This window comes from Ambystoma mexicanum, chromosome 6q (assembly GCF_040938575.1).
Source record: "Ambystoma mexicanum isolate Mex_15411 chromosome 6q, UKY_AmexF1_1, whole genome shotgun sequence".
Lineage (NCBI taxonomy): Eukaryota > Metazoa > Chordata > Amphibia > Caudata > Ambystomatidae > Ambystoma > Ambystoma mexicanum.
Genome location: NC_090937.1, coordinates 616,549,892 through 616,568,967, shown reverse-complemented (window position 1 = coordinate 616,568,967; position 19,076 = coordinate 616,549,892). Strand labels below are relative to the sequence as shown.

The window sequence follows — 19,076 nt, the reverse complement described above, 5'->3', positions numbered from 1 at the left end:
TTCTAACTGCAGTGACTTAACCCATCCCATGCACACTCTCACCAGACCAGCATTTATCATACAACATTTTTCACCAAAGCCCACACTAATACTCAGTGGAATTACCATTACAACAACAACCAACATTGCATTAATTAAGTTCTTAACTTAACTCGCCCAAAAACCAGTGTTTCACATACAGTGGTTTCCACTAAAGCTCACGATAATGCTCACAGTTGTAACACAAATGAAGCATTAACCAGCAATGCATTAGTTAAGTTCTTGTCCTAAATGCAAAACGAAATGAACTCCATCTCAACATGCATTTAAGCATTATAAAGTCTCATACAAGTAGCATTGTACAACACTTTTACCAACATGTTGGCCGCTGCATAGCGCCTCAGTAGTGAGGCGGAGCGGCGTTACCTGCACCCGACCTCATGAGCGAAGGATGCCTTCCACAGTACTTTGCCACGTCACCCGCTACATCGTACCCCTCACGGGCGGAGGATGTTTGCTGCATACCGAGCAGTACAGCGTTCCTCCCCACACAGTAAAATTAGAGCGCGTTCCCGAAACGCGGGATCGCTTCTCCCTTCCTACTCTCCGTTCCATCCAAATCCAATTTAAACTCCTGTGCTCCTCCTGTGCTCTCTAGTAGACCAACAGTCCGTTGAGCTCCTGTGCTTTCTGCTCTACGCGCTGTTTCTTCACGCACCACTGAAAAGAGATCCGCTCAAACTCCCCAAGCACTGATCATCCGTGCACTGAACAGTCTCAGGAAACATACTTGGCACATATATATTACGTCCATTGTCCTTCCGTTATGAAGCACATAAAGAAGCAATTATCCTTCCTTTACTTCATTTCTGTTTATGGGACCCTTCACTGCGTGCACACAAAGGAAAGGCTTCACTTCAAATTAAAAGGGACCCTTCCATCTTATTGGCAAGCCTTTCATCACTTCTGCAGTCCCTTTAAGTTCCTTATGGCTCCAGACACAGCACTCCCTTAGATAGCAGGCTGCTGGTCCGTCTAAATTAGTCCAGGAGCACTTTTACTAAAGCAGATCAACGAATCTTCTTATTCTAACTCCCCAAGCACTGATCATGCGTGCCCTAAACAATCCCAGGAACCATACTTCATGCATATATGTCACGTCCATTTAAGTCCAATATGAAGGGTATAAAGAAACGTTTATCCTTTCTTTACTTCAATAATTTAAAGAAACCCTTCCATCATATTGAGGAGCCTTTCACCACTCCTGCAGTACCATTATGTTCCTTATGGCTACAGACACTTCACTCCTGTAGAAAAAAGGCTGCTGGTCTGTTCATATAAGTCCAGAGGCACTTTTCGTAAATGGGCCACCTCTTCTTTTGTCCCACAATCGACCATTCTAGGGCCACCCTTGTTGCATGGACCCCTTAGACTTCTCATGGCAATGGGCTGAAGGACCAGCACTCCCAAAGCAACGGGCTGCAGATCCAATCTGCTATGGTCCTCGCTACGGTCCTCCTCCTCCCTCTCCTCCCTTGTCCGCCCTGGGTGATGGGTATGCTTACTTGGGGGCGGTGATGTCTTCTTCTTTCCTTGGTCCAGTTGGTTCCTGCAACCCCCGCAGCATGTCTCTGCAGTCACCTTTCCAGCTTTCCTTTCTCCAGAGATCCCATCCTCGTCGCCATTGTAGTAAAGCAATGTCCATACTTGAGTTAGGTTGCTTATAAGTAAGTTTACTTCCAGTTCTTCAGTTACATGTCACAGGACATAAAGACATAAGATAGATACTAAGATAGATAGATCACCGGCACCCATCACCCAGGGAGGGAGGGACCAACGGACCTATAAACAGAACACTCAGCACAGCCTTCTCTCACTCATACATCAACATTCCACTTGGTACTTGCATGACATCACAGTACCAAGTGGCTAGCTCAGCTGGCTCAGGCAGTGCCTGAAGAGTGTGACATAACAATATGTTGTGTTCCACTCACTGTGCTCCTAATGTAAAACACTGCATTTAAATGCTTCCTGAAATTGACCGTTGACATTTTGAGAATGTGTTCCAAAACTATTAGCGCTGTTGATAAAATTTTAGTACATTACTCTTGTTTCAAGAAAGAATATATCAGAACACGCATTAGGCTGTCTTGGGTGCCATTAAGGGCTTGTGTCTAGCTGATGCTGGACGAAACAAACAATTACCCAATGTCTTTTTTTTAATATAGGATGGAGTTGACTTGGAAACAACAGACAACAAAAGAAACTCTCCACTGAAGCTCGCCCAGGGACGCAAAGACACAAATATAATTTCCTATCTACAAAGCATCCCTACACAAACAAAAAGACGGAACACAAAGTTTGACTGGAGGTAACAATAGCATTGAATGATTGAAGTTGGTCCTGTGAAATTTGGCAGTGCTTTGTGGACTTAGGCTTATGGTATGGTGTTCTGTGCCAGTTGCACTGGCGCCAGACAACTTTCAAACAGTGCTGGGCAGGTTCAAGCAACGACATTGGCACTGACCAACCCGTGAAAAAAGAAAACATCTATCACCTGTCGGTCTGTACAAATGTGTGCGCCCATTTGACTGTGACGGGAATTATTTTGTCCTAACAACGGTGTAAAATTGTTCATGTTCACTTCCCATTTAGGCACACTGGGCCCTAGTGAAAATCATTGTGCATTCTAGTCCTTCCAATATTTTGCACATTTTTAAGCTAATAGGTGCACATATTCAAACCTTTTGAGCTCTACTTAAATCATATCTGAAGTAAAGCAAAGTATGAACAGCTTTGATCTTAGACATGAATTACCTGAATATGCCACAAACAAACAAAATGTGCTCATTCTCATCCTCATTGACACGCAGAATGGGGTGGATGCATGAAAAAATGTGTGAAACCAGTGTTTCCACAGGTTTTCTTGTATCTACCCCATTCCGTAATGGACCTGGAACCCATGAAGGAAATATGCTATGCTGGCTGTGTTTTTTGTACAGTACAGGGGATTTGCATTCATCTGCATTCATCTCCTCTGGAAACAATATTATACTAAAAGCAGATGGCTGCCAGGTTTCTTCAAGGCCTCACAATTACTGATCTCTACCAAACGACTAAGGAAAGTTCACTGCATGCAGCAATGAAAGTCATGAAAACTCTTTAAAAATTCCTCAATTAGGGGATTCTAGAACTGCTGGCTTCAGGAATGGCAGCTTGAAGGCTCTGCTCCTGTGCCTCCTGATTCACCGACTCAAGTGATGGCTGTTGAATCTCATGTGCATTTGATGGGGGAGAAAATACAAAAGATGACTCATCAGGTTAGGGCACAGGTCTTCAAACTGTGGGGCGCACCGCCCCAAGGGGGCGTGGCCGCATCCCAGGGGGGGCGCGAGAGCCCAGCATGAAATGTCCAAAAAAGATTGGAGGAAATGGGCAGGGGCAGCTCACATGGTCAGGCTGGACCATAAAACGGCCTTAGGCACCAATGAAAAAGTGGCCAGCAATTGCAAATGGATATTAAGTCCTTTAGTCACAGACTGTGTGAATAGTACCCAAGGGGGTGTTTTTTGTTCAAATGTAAACAAATTGTGATATTTAAAGAATATTTATTCAGCAACAATGGTCCAAACTACTAGCTGCATAGTGAAGTAACGCCTCAAACTGGCCCACATTGGCCAAAAAAGTGGCCCATTTCGACTGGCCTACACTAGCATTTTGCATTTTTGGTACGGTCAACGCCCTATTATCCTATAGGCCAGTCCAAGCCTGGCAGCTCGTCCATAATGGGTGAGGGGCGTCCACCCACTGGCCCACTCACCCATTATGGAGGAGCCGAGGAGCCAGCCCAGTGAAACACTGAGCACTGCCTCAGCTGCTTTCTCCATCTGAGGGAGTGCTCCTGAGCTGGCTAAACTGTCAAAGGAAAACACTGTTTAGATCTCCAGCCGCCCATGATCACTGAGCCATGCAACGCTGGGGAAGTTTTGCTTCGCCAGCCTTGCATAGCTCATTGGAAATGTTGGCTGGGGCACTGCATGTATGTATGTGCGAGGGGGTGCTCCTGCGCCTCCTCGCACATACGGGCAGGTTAACCTGGAGCGGGGCATTTTAGCAACCATGCGCAGACCGTTTATGGGGATTTCTTTTTTATTTAAATATGTGTATGGATGCGTGTATGCTTGGGTTATGGGACTGTGGTGGGAGCAGGATGGGCGAGAGCACTGGGATAGTGGTGGGAGCAGGGTGGGGAGAGCCCAGGGACTGTATTGGGAGTAGGGTGCGGTGACGGTGCACAAAGGTTCATAGCTATTTCTACATACTGTCCATCTGGCACTTTTGGGTGAACCCGGGGACTTGGAAATTCAAAATGAGAAGCTAACTTCCAAGTTACCTGAGCAGGAAAGCTTTTCACACAGAAACAATGTTCTTATTGCTGGGATCCATGAAAATGCAGAGTGCGCCAATTCAGCAGAGTTCCTGCTGTAACATCTACTGAAAATGCTCGAGTTTGGAGATAGAGCGCATAGGTCATTGGGATGCAACCCTGCATTGGGTTAGAGACCAAGACATCTTGTGGTAAAGTTTATGCGCTTTCCAGTTAAGGAGACTGTACTTAAAACAGTTTGTGACCTGGGGGACATTGCTTGGGGGGCAACTAGGTAATGATTTTTGCTGATCTAAGCAAGGAAGTTCTGGACAAAAGGCATTCTTTTAATTTGACAAAGGACAAAGCCAGGAGTAAACATCTAAAGTACCACATGCTATATCCAGCGATGTTCAGGGTGGGGCTGGATTGACAAGTATACTGATTTTCAAACAATAGGGGAGCAGTGGCTTTTCTATCGATCTGGATAGTGAACTGATGGAAGTTGCCCCAGCTGACAACTTACATCAACATGCAGCATGGAGGAAAAATCTGTGACATTTCTGTGGGCGCAGTTAAGTTATCTTTGGAGTTGGTATGCTTTGTTTTTGGGATTTTATTAACATTAACAAAACTTTGATTTTCTTTGATATTGTGCGCAACCTCACTGTTTTTTAAAATCAGTTTCGGTTGCTATTTGAAACTATTTTTGCGTAATGCTCGTGCTGGCATTCTGTGGAGAACGTTGGAGGAAAGCACCTTCTTAGTGTGATGCAACGTGCTGACCTGTCGCTCTTCCACTGTAATTGCAGAACTTTGTAGTCTGGACGTGTACATGGACGTGGAGGAGAGCTTGTCTGCGTGGCTGTCCCTTGAAGAAGGGACATGCATGGATGGCAAGTGTTCTATAGCGGCTCTCGCTGAGGAAGTCTTGCTGCTTTTTATTGGAGCAGGTGAGGGCCTTTGACTTTGTAGTCATGGTTGGAGAGCACGCATTGCTTTTGGGCTTACTGCACAAAATTTCCCAGACTCGGTTTTAAGTGGAAAAGGTTGCTTTAATATGACAGGCCACAGCTCACAAAAACCGCTAACCTGGCTCCCTAACCTTACAGACTAACATATCCATTTTAACAATTGGCAAACAAATAAATAAATAATTTCAATTCCCCAACAAATAAATAAATAAACAATTTAAATTCCCCCCTTCCTGTCCCTTGCTCCCTCCCCTCAAATTACTCTCAACCTTAATTCCAGCTTTCTCCCATCTTTTCCCCCAGGCCACACCCCTCCATCTTTGATACCTCTTCCTCCTCTTTGTACCCCCTCCCTTACCGTACTAGTACCCCATTGTGCTTCCCCCACCCCTCCTCCAAAGGGTCATGTCCCTGGCACTACCGTAAAGCCCCTTTTCCTCCACAAAACTCCCCTCAACAACAATCTCCTCACCTATTCTATGACCTGCCACATCAGCAACAATGAACACCTTACATCATATCGCCCCTTCTACTGCCCCAGCCTGTCACTCAAAACCACCATCCCCCCTCTAAAGGCACCCCTCACCTTTCTCAAACCCGGGACTTAAAATACAGGGAATATAAAAGAAAAAACCCAGGCCCCTCCATATTAACCAAAAAGGGTGGAGGGTGGGGACAAACACTACGTCTTAACCGGCGCTTGCTCCCGAACCTTCCCTGGCCCCTTATATACCAAAGAAGGCACTCTATGTGCAGGTACTTGTGCAGCACCCAAAAACACCCCGGGGGAAAGGCTAGTGTGTTCCCACCCAGACCCCCCTTTGGGCATACTGCACAAAATTACCCAGACTTGCTTTTAAGTGGAAAAGGTTGCTTTAATGTGACAGGCCACAGCTCACAAAAACTGCTAACCTGGCTCCCTGGCCTAACAGACTAACATATCCATTTGACCAATTCCAAAACAAATAAATAAATGAACAATTTCAATTACCCAACAAATAAATAAATAAATAATTTTAATTCCTTCCTTCCTGTCTCCCATCTTCTCCTCAATGCCATGCCCCACCTTCTTCAATACCTCTTACCCCTCTTTGTACCCCCGGGGTAGCCCGTTCATGCAAACTGCATCACCTCCCTCCTTTACCGTGCTAGTACCCCATTGTGCTTCCCACACCCCTCCTCTGAAGGGCCATGTCTTTGTACCAGAAAACCAGAAAAACCCTTCCCTGAGGTGTTCTTTCTGCCCCACATCCTCCTTACTCAACTTCTCCTCTCAGCCTCCAACTCTTTACGATATCCTCCACCGCCAACCAAACAACCCCCAGGTAATACATGTTCTCCAATAACGACAAATGCAGCCCATCCTCCCGAAACAATGTAAATGATTTCCTGGTGTTCCACTATCTGCACCCCACAGGATCCGCAAAACTTCACCATCTCCCTGTTGATCTTTTTCCTTGTTCTTTCTACTGCACCTTCGTTTACCGCCCCCTCCATACTCTTCTTGGCAATAACTTGGTCCAAACCAGCCCCATCCTGGGCCATATCTCCTTTAACCAACTCAGGTGCCTTTTAATCTTTTGTAGCAATGACACCCCTGTATCCTTAACTAGATTGTTCTCCCCTGCATGCAGAATGATTGCCGCAGGAACCCCATGAATCTCTCTCAAACCTGCTTGCATAGGCAGCAGTTGGTCCCACCTAAGCCGCCCTACCCGCGACCATCTCACTAATGCAATGTTATAGCTACATCCCAATTGGGTACCGAAAATTCTTTTTGTTGCATCTTTCCCTGCCCATTTCACTATACATATCCAGATCTGCGGCAACTCACCACGTCTCCATACCACATCTGCAAACAAATTTTTTAAATTAGTTTTTCTCCACCAACTGCCTTTTCCCCTTACCCCTTAATCTTTTTCCTTTCTTAACCGGCCCTATTCCCCAGCTCTCTGATGTAGCCCTTGTATTTTCTCGAGTTCCATCGCCCCAAACTCTTGACTTTCGCTTCAGATAGACCCATCCTACTACCTTCCGATGACGCCCCATCCTAAAAGAATGAGTTCCAAAATCTTCAGCTCTCTCCCCCAAAGCCAACAGAGCCCTCATCATGACCCCCATAACTTGAGCTGCCGTCACCACAGACCCATTTTCTCTTCCCCTTCATGTTTCCCACCATGATACTCCTGCCCTCACTGGACACAACTCTTAACTACCTCTATCCAGAGGCATCCAACAGCCCTTTCTTTTTTATCCATCTTTGATCTGCCAATCTTTATAACTACACCTATTTCTGATAAATGTACATCTTCCAACCATAGACCTCCTTCACCTCTTCTCTGCCCCACCAGTTATGACACCCTAAATGACCCAAAGAACACCCAAATTAAACAGATCGAAAACATGTCCCTTCCCCATGATGACCAGCACCTCCCCACCCCCAAAACCTTGGACAACCTCAATAACAGGGCCGCTGAAACTGGTCTCCTGCTATCCTTACCCTTCCTTTTTTCCCTTGCCCATCCTTCCATCATCCTACGTGCCATTTCACTGCCACTGGGCTGAAAGCCCCAAAACCATTTCCCATAAAAAGGAATGCCCGCCAATTTCCCTGTTATCGTTGCCCTGGACCAACCCTTGTCCATACACCCCAGTGTAAAATCAACCACATCATCCCTTCTTCTCTCCTCTGCGTCCTCCATGCCCTTCAAACTGCACGTTCCCCCTTTTATAAAGTCCAAGCATGCCCTCTTGTGTGCAGTCCTAGTCGCCGGGGCTAGCAAACCCTCTACTAAGCACAGTGCTCTCAGTTTCCTAGCCGCCTCTGGTATATGATGCCCGCTCAAGTCCGCTTGTGGTGCCATTCCACAGAATCTCTGCCACTGAAAACGAGATAATGCATCAGTAATACCATTATCCTTCCCTGACACATGCGTTTCTCTAAATACCACATTCAACTTAATGCATGGCAGTACTAATTCTCTCAGTAACCTGGCTACCCTATAGTCCTTAGCTGACTACCTATTCACAACATTGACCACTGCCTCATTGACAATGTTAAAATGTACCTTCTTATTCTGCAACTCTCCGCCCCACAACTCCATTGACACTAACAATGGGATAAACTCCCAAAAGGCTATGCTCCTTCCTCTTTCTGCCAATACTCAGGCCACTTTTTTCAGCAAACCACTTACTCATCCCCCAAAACACTCCAAAACCTCCTGAACCTGCCGCATCTGGAAAAACTTGAACTTCCCACAAAACTGGGTCACCTTGCAGCCACATGGACACCCCATTAAATTATTCCAGACATCTTAGCCAAATCTTGCAATCCTGCCTGACCACTCCTGACAACCTCACCCTGTGATGTGGGTACTTAGCCTCTGCCATAGATCGTGCCATGTTTCTACAAAAAGTGCGACCTGGAGCCACTACCCTACACGCGAAATTGAGATGCCCCACTAACCTCTGCATGTCCACCAGTGTCATTTTCCGGGCCGTTATCACCTTCTCAAGCAACCCTACAAGCCTGCTCACCTTGCCAAGGGGCAAGCGTGAGGTCATGGCCACAGAATTCAACTCTATCCCTAAAAAGGTCAACACCACTGCCTACCTTCAGTTTCACTCCCAATGCCTGCATCAATGTCTGAAACACCTCTAACATCCTCTGATATTCCTATTCTTTGCCCCTACCACTGATGAAAAGAAAACTGTCCAAATAATACAACACTCCCTCCCAACCCGAACTGTAAGAAAAAACCCACTGCAAAAAAAGAGCTAAAATGCTCAAATAATGCACATGAAATTGCATAGCCCATTGGCAACGCTTTGTCAACATCAATTTAGTCTTCGAACTGCATCCCCAGGAGCCCAAAATCTTCTGGATGCACCGGTAACAAACGAAACGCTGCCTTGATATCACACTTGGCCATGAACCTTCCTTCCTCACCAAGCCCACTTCCTGGTCTACACTGGCAAAGGACACCCTACAGTCTTCCGGTGCAATGACATCATTCACTGACATTCCCTCCGGCCATGACAAATGGTGAATTAGTCTGAATTCCCCTGCTGCCTTCTTAGGCACGACCCCCAAAGGGGACGCCACCAATTAACCCGGCAGATCCGTAAATGGCCCTACCACTCTCCCCGCTGCCACCTCCTTGTGCAGCTTCACTCTCACCACTTACAAATTCTACTGGGCAGACTTCAAAATTTCCGCCCACCGCCGCAACCTCGGATCCTGATAACCCAACTTAAAACCCTTGCCACCATCAGATGCGCACCCAGTGGCTTTGTAATGCCTATATAATGCATCTTCTTGTCCTTCACTGCCTCTCCTTAGGAACATCTACCACCCCTTGAGCCACAGGCCTTGCAACCTTGTCTGTTTGTACTTCCACAGAGGAGACACTCCTTCCGCTCACCATCACCAATGCCTTTGCAGACAACTTCTGCATCTCCCCCCCTGTCCCTTGTGCCCCAGCTCCACCCCTATATGTCCCCCACCTAGTACCCAACCTGACCCATGCCGCCAACCACTGTGATTCTTGCTCACCTCTATCTGCCCCGCGTCACCTAGACGTGTCATCCTGGCCTCCACTCCGACACTCCTTCTCTCTTTCCTCAACGGGCTCCTGCTGCTGGGACAAAAAACATCAACAGAGTCCCCCGGCCAATTACCCCACCATTCTCTTGCACTCCTGCTCCCCCCAGCCCCATGTTCCCCTTCAAACCTTAGACCCCTCTGCACCCTTTCCCTCCACCACAACTCTCCGTGCTCCTCATCCTCCCAACGCACACAATGTTCTCCTCTAGCTCATCCTCCCCTGTTAAATACCATTCTTGTTGCGAGCGTATGCTCAGGCCGGGCAGATCTTCGGGCGAGACCGAGGCATCCACCCCGCTGCTCCTGTGACGCCTTCTCGGCAGGATCGCCCAAACCCCTTCCTGCTCTTTTCCTTTCCTCTGCAGCGAGTGGTTCTCTCCTCCACCCTGCGCTCCGCTGTGCTAGGGGCCGTACTGCACCCTCTAGTCTGTCCTCTTCCACCTGCTAGAGGGGCCGCTCTCAAACCCTCTCCTTCCACTTCTGTAACCACGGGGGCCGTACCAATCCCTCCCCATAGCAACCTATTTTTCCAGTAGGTCGTTCCGCACCTTCCGCTTTCTTCGCTATCCAATGAGATAGAGTCCTCCTCCGCCCACCTGCACTCTTCGGCAGGCATTTCCCTCCTCTGTCCCTCTGCACCGCCGTGGCTCTTGGGTCTCCACCGGCCCTAACATCAACACTACCTTGTCCTGTGCCCACCTCTACCACTTTTCCTCCTTCGCTAGTAGCCTCACACAGCCCTTTAGCTCCTGTCCCAATATCTATCCCCCGCCGTCTGCTCCCACACTCCGGGTTGTTCACCTAGGTACATCCCTCCTACTCTTTCTGATCCTTCAGTCCCATACCTCCCCCCTTCCTGCCAGGTGTGAACTGGGAACCAAAAGAGGCCCTGGAAATAATTTTCAAAAGAGGCCCCATATTACACATTTTCAACAAGCCCAACCCTTTTCCTATGGGAAAAATTGGAAATACCACACAAAAGAGGCCCAGGATGCAGGGGCCTACTGGTAAATATACAAAGTTCTCTATAGGCCATTCCACCCCTGCTTCATGCTGACGGGCTGCCAGCCAACACTGCTGCGAGGGCCCCGCCCAAAGCCGCTCTGCGCTGTGGCCTCCCCTCCCCAGGCCCCGTCTCCCCTGAAACTTCCCATACTGCCCCTTCCAGCTGGGCTTTTGATGCCCTGCTAATAATGCTCAGCGCCTCCCGCAAAGCCTGGGCGTCCACCAAGTCCTTTGACCCAGCACCATGTACTGCCATCCTGCTCCACTAAGGAAAATTGATCAATTAATGACACCTACAGCACCCCAAAAATCTCCTTCCTCCCGAGCCTTGTTGTATAGATCTCCCTGCTTCTGGCGTATTTATTATATATGAATTGTAAGAAAGTACCTGCAACTTACTAATTACACATTATATAATGTCCTTACTATTAATATGCTATGCATCTTTAATGGCAGTCAGGGGCCACCCCCCTTTCCAGGCCGAAGGCTCCTAACAATCTCACATCTGGCTGAGGAAAACCATTTCCTGCAATATATAATATATTTTGCAATACCGAAATTCTTAACAAAGTCAATTAATTACTAAAATTCTTCCCTACCCAGAGCTGAGAAGCAGCTCACAACCAATCATGTGGGAGGCTCAAAAAATGGCTACCTTCTAATTCTGTGTGTGTCCCTCACTAGGAATGCGCACCACACTGCCCCCAAGTGGCCACAACCGGCACCGTACTTGCCGAAAAATTGCAAGTGAGCAGAGGAGGCTCCCCCCTGCCTACGGCTGCCCAATGTCTTCCGCACGAGTTGCCCACTGGCTGGTGGCCAAAAACTGGTAGGCTCCTTGCAAGAAGAGGGATCGTATGCAACGTGGGCCTGTAAGCCCCAGCTTGTGATGCACCGGCTGACAAAAACCGGCCTGCAGGAGCCTGCAGGAGCATACTTGCCAACCCTACGGATTTAGGCGGTAGGCTACTACTTTTTATACAGTCCTACAGCCTACCGATTTCATGAACAGATTCTACCGTCTGCCTGGATGAGTGGCAGCTTTATGAGGCTGCAACCAGGCCTGGCTGCCTGTCACCCTGGTCCATGGACAGCCTGCTGCACTGCAGCAGAAATTAATTCTGTTTTTATAAGGGGTGAAGTGTTGAACTAATTTTATTGATGGGCACATGACTTGACATGCAAGCGCATAATGCCACACAGCCCATGGCTCAGCTATGTGCCCTAACTCTGCTCTCTATGTGTTTACTGCTATGAGTGCACTGCAGAAATGTGCTTCCCGTCTGCGGTGTCATGCCCTGTTGTGTGCTAGGTCTCTGTGATTCTTAAATTAGCCAGGTAATTGTGTCGTAAAACTCATAGTAACTTTCCTGTTCACATTTATTTTCAGGATAGTCTGGGGAAATTATAAGCATTGCTCCTGGCATGATTTTCAGAGATTGAGTCTGGCAAACAACTGACCGTTCCCTGACAGTTTGCTCTGTGGGATGTAATTCTTCTGATCGTGATGCCAAGTTAGGTAATCGTAGGAAGAATACATTTCATATTTGACATGCAAAGTAGTTTGCACAATATGAATTCCAAAGCCCACCAAAGCTAGAAATACAGATAAGCTTAGCCACCGCAACACTTATTTAGTCTTGGATCAATACTTCATTCACTCGTTCACACTTTTGGACATTAGAAGCATGCAGGAGCGGCTTTAAAATCAATTTCTGTAAACCCTGGCAGTTGATTTTGCATTCCTGTTCAGATTATGAATGCTGGCCTATAGGTACCAGAATGCAACATGAAAAGAGCCTAGATGTTAGGTATTTTATACCTGCCCTTTGACAACTAAAGAGCGCTTAAACGGTCCAAAAGGTTGCACTATTTTAAAGCATAGTTGCAAACATGATCCATTCCAGTCTATAGGTGCTTACCCAGTCCCAGTTTTTCTTTGCATTCTGGGACTTTTAATGTGAGTTTTATAATGGGAAAACACAACTACAAATCCCAGAATGCAAAGGAAAAAACTAGCACTGAATAAGCACCTACAGATTTGAATGATATGATATGATGTGGCATTATTAACGTGCCTGTACACAAGTGTTTCTAGGCGGGAATGGATCATATTGGAAACTATGTTAAAGAAGGGAATAGTTTCTTACCTGTAACTCCATTTCTCCAGCATTGGTATCTTTCATGGATTCACATGCTTAGAATATTCCCCGTCGCCAGACTGGGAACCTTCCCAGTCTGGCGACGGGGAATATTCTAAGCATGTGAATCCATGAAAGATCCAATGCTGGAGAAGTAGAAATCCCCCAGAAGATCCTGTCTGAAAAATCCATGTGCTTATAAGTAATGATTTGCTAAAGCATGCATTTGTATATAAAGTGCGGAGCACTTGCACAACAAACAATCCTCATCATCACGTAACCCGGGTGGAAACCTTTGTGAAGGAAGAGACACCTACAGCTGGTGTTTGTTGCAGCTGTTAATTAAACTGCTGCTCATTACTGAAAAGTTAATGTAGAAATAGTTTTTTGTTACTGGTATGTTGTAAGATGCAAATATGTTTTGGTGTTGTAAAAGCTGGGTACAATGCTCACTCAGACTTCACCAATGAGTGGTATTACATGCTAGACTGCCCTGCATTGGTGCCGTCACTCTGGTTATGTTTTCTAATTGTGGCATAGCATTTTCACTGGCAAAACCAATATTACCAGTGTTCTTATGTGAGAATAGTGTCATTTAGTGATGCAGCCATAATGGACATGTATGAGCGCAACCAGCATGAAACTGATTTTAGTACTAGAATATATTGTGGGAAAAGCATCAGGAAAATGCTCCTGTGCACTGCTGGTGACTTACATCTATTGGATTTTTTCATGGGTTCACCTACACAACTGATTGAAAACTGTGTGGCTTTTTACTACCATTTTAACCCATTATTTTAAAACCTTTCAGGAATGATATAATATGCCCTCCCACCACCTCCCCAAAATCCCATTTCCTTGGTACAGGCTCCCTCGCAATCCTCAGACTCTCGTATGTTGGCGGGAAAACATTTACTCATTCTAATAAAAAAATCACCAGCCGCTACTGCTCATTGAGCATTCGGATTTCTAATGACGGCTTAGAGGTCAAGGACACTCATTTACTGTCATTTGTTTCTGGACCCTATGTCAGGTTATGTTGTTTCCTGTGATGTCATGAGGTTAGAGGTTATGTGATGTAATTTCCTTTGATGTCATTATTAAGCTAATTCAGTGCTTTAAGTTGGATTGTTAATCGTGGGGGGCTCTAGTTAGGGGTGTGGCCTAAGGACACGCCCCTAACGAGAGCCCCCCAACCCCATTAAGAGGGGGAGGAGGAGGCTGGTAAAACAGGTGGAGCTGGGGCACACTGGCATCATTCTCTTTGATGCGCCCAGCCCCTCCTTTCAACAAAAGAAGAGGCTGGTGTACCAAAAGGTGTGACACCAGTGTGCTCCAGCTCGCAGGCAGCAAGCAGTCCTTTCATTCAAGGAGCCCGATTTAACCACGGGCATCTTGAATGAAAGGTCTGCCTGCTGCTGGTGTCTATGTACTTGAAACAGTAGGAGGGCTGGAGGGCCCTGTCTCTCCTTTTGTTCCAAGTAACAAGTCATCACCCAGCACTCTTGCTGGGTGATGACTAGTTACTTGGAACAAAAGGAGAGCTGAGCAGTCCAGCCCTCCTCCTGTTTCGAGTACATAGACATCAGGCAGCCCATACTGCACGGTTACACCTGCTGCTTGCAAGTGTCAGTACTTCGGTTTAGAGAAAAGAAAAGGCAGTGCCTTTTCTTTTTTCTAAACCGAAGTGCTGACACCTTCAGGCAGCTTGTGTAACCGTGCAGCCTCTTACACAGGCTACTTGAGGTGTCAGCTGGCTGGGACTAGTCGAGGGTGGACCCCGGCAGGGCCCCAGCTCGGGAGCCCTATCTGGAGACTGTCGGGCCTGGCTGGCCCCGGCCCACTTAAAGCCCTGAGCTAATTACTATTTTTGAACCTTCAAGAATCCTACAGATTTCTGGTCACAGAATGTTGGCAAGTATGCAGGAGTAGACGTGACACCACCCGGCCAGGACCGGTGAACGAGGTCGGAATCGACCTTTCAGGTAAGCGCGTGCTTTATTTACAGCACTACTTCACTAAACCTTTTTTTTTGTGATACATCCCGCCCCTACAGCCACCTGTTCCCTCCTCCCAAATAGCTCCACCTAACTCACGAATGAACGATCCTGACGTTCCCTTGACACAGGCCCAAAGCAGGGAAGGCTCGGGAGCAGCGACTGGGACAAACGTTACGTCCTAATCGTTGCTTGCTCCTGAATCTTCCCTGCCCCCTTATAATCCCACGGAGGGCTCTCTATGCGCAGGCCACCTCGCAGCGCCCCAAAACACCCCCTTATCGCAATGCACAGATGCCGTGTTAACGTACTGTTCACTGTTGCAAGGGCTACAATACTCGCGGTCAGAAGATGTTTGTTTTTATGGCTTGTGAAAGCTCTGCACATTCCGACCTGCACTGAACGTTACATCCAAACTTGTTGTGGTGACATTTGAGATAACAGCGTGATTTATATATGTACATGCAGTGACTGGAATACATGCTCCTCGGCCAGGCCTGGCACTGCGTAGACCATCAAGAGTGGGTGTGTTGACTTGGTTACATTTTGTTACAACATAGTTCTCGTCAGACATTTAAAACATTTTATTCAGGCCAGGCACTTTGGCTTTCATCCGTTTTTGCTTTATTCTGGGTGGCAGTTAAAGTGCATGATGGGGCTGTATATTGGGTTTTGTCAGCTTTACAGCTGAACCTCCGACTGCTGAACAAGTGTGCGCCTGCACATCGGTGGGAGTTGGTGAAGATTATACAATTGTTCTTGAATGGGCCCGTTCAGAACAATGCGGTGAGTTAGACTTGAAATGGGTGTCCATGACTCCAGGCACGCCAGTCCTGATGGGCTGTGCCTATTTTGCTGCCTTCTGTGTATCAGTGCACCCTTATTGTTTGGGCTTTTTGGGTGCTGTGACTGAAGGCGGGGTCTTCGAGGTCACCATTTGATGGGAAGAACAGTATTTGTATCTCAAGCAAAGAAAGCTAATATGATGTTACCCTAAAAATGGATGGCTATGCAAGTTGAAACTTTGTGTGCACATCAGGATTTATGGAGAGGTCTGAATGGGCTTGCTGGCGGGACTAATGGGTAGGTTGGGCAATGTACATTTTGTAGGGGACTTGATGGGGTCTGCTTGCTCTAGGTTGTGCACAGTGTATTGTTATCAAATGTGGGATAGAGTTGGTTTCCTTAGTTTCTCCACTGAGTTATCTGTTTGATTTTCAGCCCACATTGTTCTCGTTGCAGTGGGATGGGTTTCATCCCTCTCGTATGGGGGTTGAACTGAAACAGGGGTTGGGTGGGATGACCTGTTTACTTGATTACTTAGAATGGAGGCTTGAAGTTCTGGAGGGCGCTTATAGGATTGAGTTTTCTGTTGTTTGTTTTGAAACTAATTGGTTGCCTGTTTTTCTCCGGGCAGTGGTGTTTTTGACATTGAGTGTCATTCCGAGTTTGGAGGTAAGGGATAAACGATGCCGGTAAAGGATTACCGGCATCGCTTACCGCTCCGGGCTGTTCCGACCAGTCAAACCGATATTAGCGGCACCGTAAATAAGGGTGCCTCTAATAGCGGCATGGGCGTGGGCACGCGGCCCATCATACCGGCAATAGCGGCATGCCGTAAACTGGAGGACATCACAAGTGAAGCGGACATGCAAATAGCGATTATCATGAAGGTGCTAAAAGTGCATTCCGGTATGGCGTAAATACCGGCATCGCTGACCAACCGTAAAATACCATGTGCAGTGTTCCCAACTGCCACAGGTGCACACCATCAGCACAGGTATAGGCAATGGAGTCTGGGCCTGAACAAAAGGAGCACACCCACACACCACACCCCTTTACTGGAATCACCTATTTGAACGTTTTCTTTTGTCGGGTTGGAACGAGAGACATTTACATTGCATATTTTTGTATATGTTAGTGTGAGGGTCAGACACAGTTTGGACACAAGGTCAACTTGCTTCAGTTTTAGTTTCATAGGTAGAGACATTCTCATTAGGCTATGGACGTATAGGCCTTTACACCACCCCTTTTCGTTTAATAAACATGGCGAATGTTGAGAACCCTACAACTTTGTGTCCATTTCTCATTTCTGACCCCTCACACAGTCCTCATGGTTGTTTTGAGCAGAGCTAGCATGAAAATGTGTGCTGTTGGTGAAATTCTAACTATTGGAGTATTTTGCGTGTTCCCCCTACAGAAGCGATTGTAGATTATGCACCCTAAATCTTTGTATGTTATGCATCCATTTGCTACCTAGTGGGTGAACCTGGCATATTTTCCAAGCATTTTGAAAGTGGTCTACTATAGGAATCGAGAGTGGGAGTGTCTGTAAGCAGAATGAACGATCCTGACGTTCCCTTGACACAGGCCCAAAGCAGGGAAGGCTCGGGAGCATCCTTCATTCAACTTCATTTTTACAATTATTTTCGCACAAACACATTTGATCAGCAAATTAGATAAACATTAATTTACGCAGTATTTTAGAAAAAACTACTGTTTGTAAGTGCAAGATCATTTTCATTCCATACCCAAGGCTTTCTAGAACATGAGTATTTTTAAAGAATGTGCCTGCCATTTTCTCAGGAGATGGTAATCATAGCATAAAAGTGTATTCTCTGTTTGGCATCGGCCCCAGGGCCAGACAGATGCAGGGCCAGACAGATGCAAGGCTTGTCATAAATTCCCCCCAAAGACAGCCAATTCCAGGCTACATTCCAAAACAGCATACATCTAGTAGGATCTCTCACAGAGCAAACAACGGCTTTCTCCAAATTTGACAATACCAGCCATAAAGACTTTGAATTGAAGTGAGAGCATCATGTTGCTGTGGCTGCTGTTGAATCTTTTCACTGGAGAGGTGTCAATATTTCCAACTAATAAGTGTGAATGAACGGGAAAAGTAAATGAGTGCCAATAAACCAACGGTGCTTCTGAAGAAATCTCTTCTCTAGAACTTTTATTAAATAATAGGTAAAAATAGTCTATTTTATAGCACACTCTTTTTGTAACCAAAATGGGTAAAAGTATATAGTTTAGAATGCATTGTGTCAGGAACACATGAAGAAATGCTGTAAATGCCATTTCACTAACAGTACCCATGAGCATTTTTTTGTTTCAAACCATTTTCATGTAGACTATGTCCACAATACATGCCAGCATTGCCACTGTGAAATACATTTCACAATGTCTTCAACAATTCTTCCTGACCCCGACCTGATGGCCAGCCTATTTAATCAGCCTATTAATGGTCTTGTTGACTGTATTGGTCCCATTCAACCTAAACTGGTCACATCGAGAAGAACTAAAGAGAAATCATACGCCAACAATCTCTGACTCCTCAAATCATCATTCAGGAAATCAGAGAGGATGTGGAGAAACCCCCTAATAAAGAGAACACTCTGAACTGCACAATAGACTGTTTCAAATACAAACAGGCAATCTTAGAAAGTAAGCAAAAGTATTGAACCAGCCACCAATTCTACCCATTTTATTTTCGATATCCTAAATTCTCGGTCTAAAACTACCAATATCACTGCAGCCCTTCAGCCTTCAGTGGAATGGTGTAATTCTATTCAAACTTATTTTTAGGGTAAAAATTACTAAGATTCGTTTCAACCTGCAAAATACTCCTCTCACCCTTTTGGGGGATGTTAGGATTACTTTTATTTAATGAGATAACTCAGCCTTTATCGACCAGCCGCGTCGAGCAGATAATTGTTTTCATTTTGGCAATATATTGTGCCAGGATACCGCATTATTCCTAACTGGCCTTAAACCCGCTTTTTGCCCGGCAGTCCCTTGTCCCTCAATAATCAATACAGAGGGTGTCGATATTCTAAGCCTGGAAATCACAACACTATTTTAACTCCTCCTTTGAGAATGCTAATGTTCCTAGTATACCGAAACAAGCCTGAGTAACCCCACTAGTAAAAAGGTGTAGCCTAGATCCTTCAGTTTGCTCAAGTTACTGTCTGATAACTAATGTGCCTTTTCTATTAAAGCTAT

At 46.2% G+C, this 19,076-nt stretch overlaps 1 protein-coding gene across 2 annotated transcripts in view; it reads left to right on the top strand.

The window, feature by feature from the left end:
• The window catches only part of LOC138516180 (uncharacterized), a 341,043-nt gene that overhangs the window by 201,298 nt on the left and 120,669 nt on the right, over positions 1-19,076 (top strand). For both annotated transcript variants that reach the window (XM_069631112.1, XM_069631113.1), the window contains one exon: positions 2,208-2,350. In XM_069631112.1, coding sequence (XP_069487213.1) covers positions 2,208-2,350 — 143 coding nt within the window. The remainder of the gene's footprint in view (positions 1-2,207; positions 2,351-19,076) is intronic.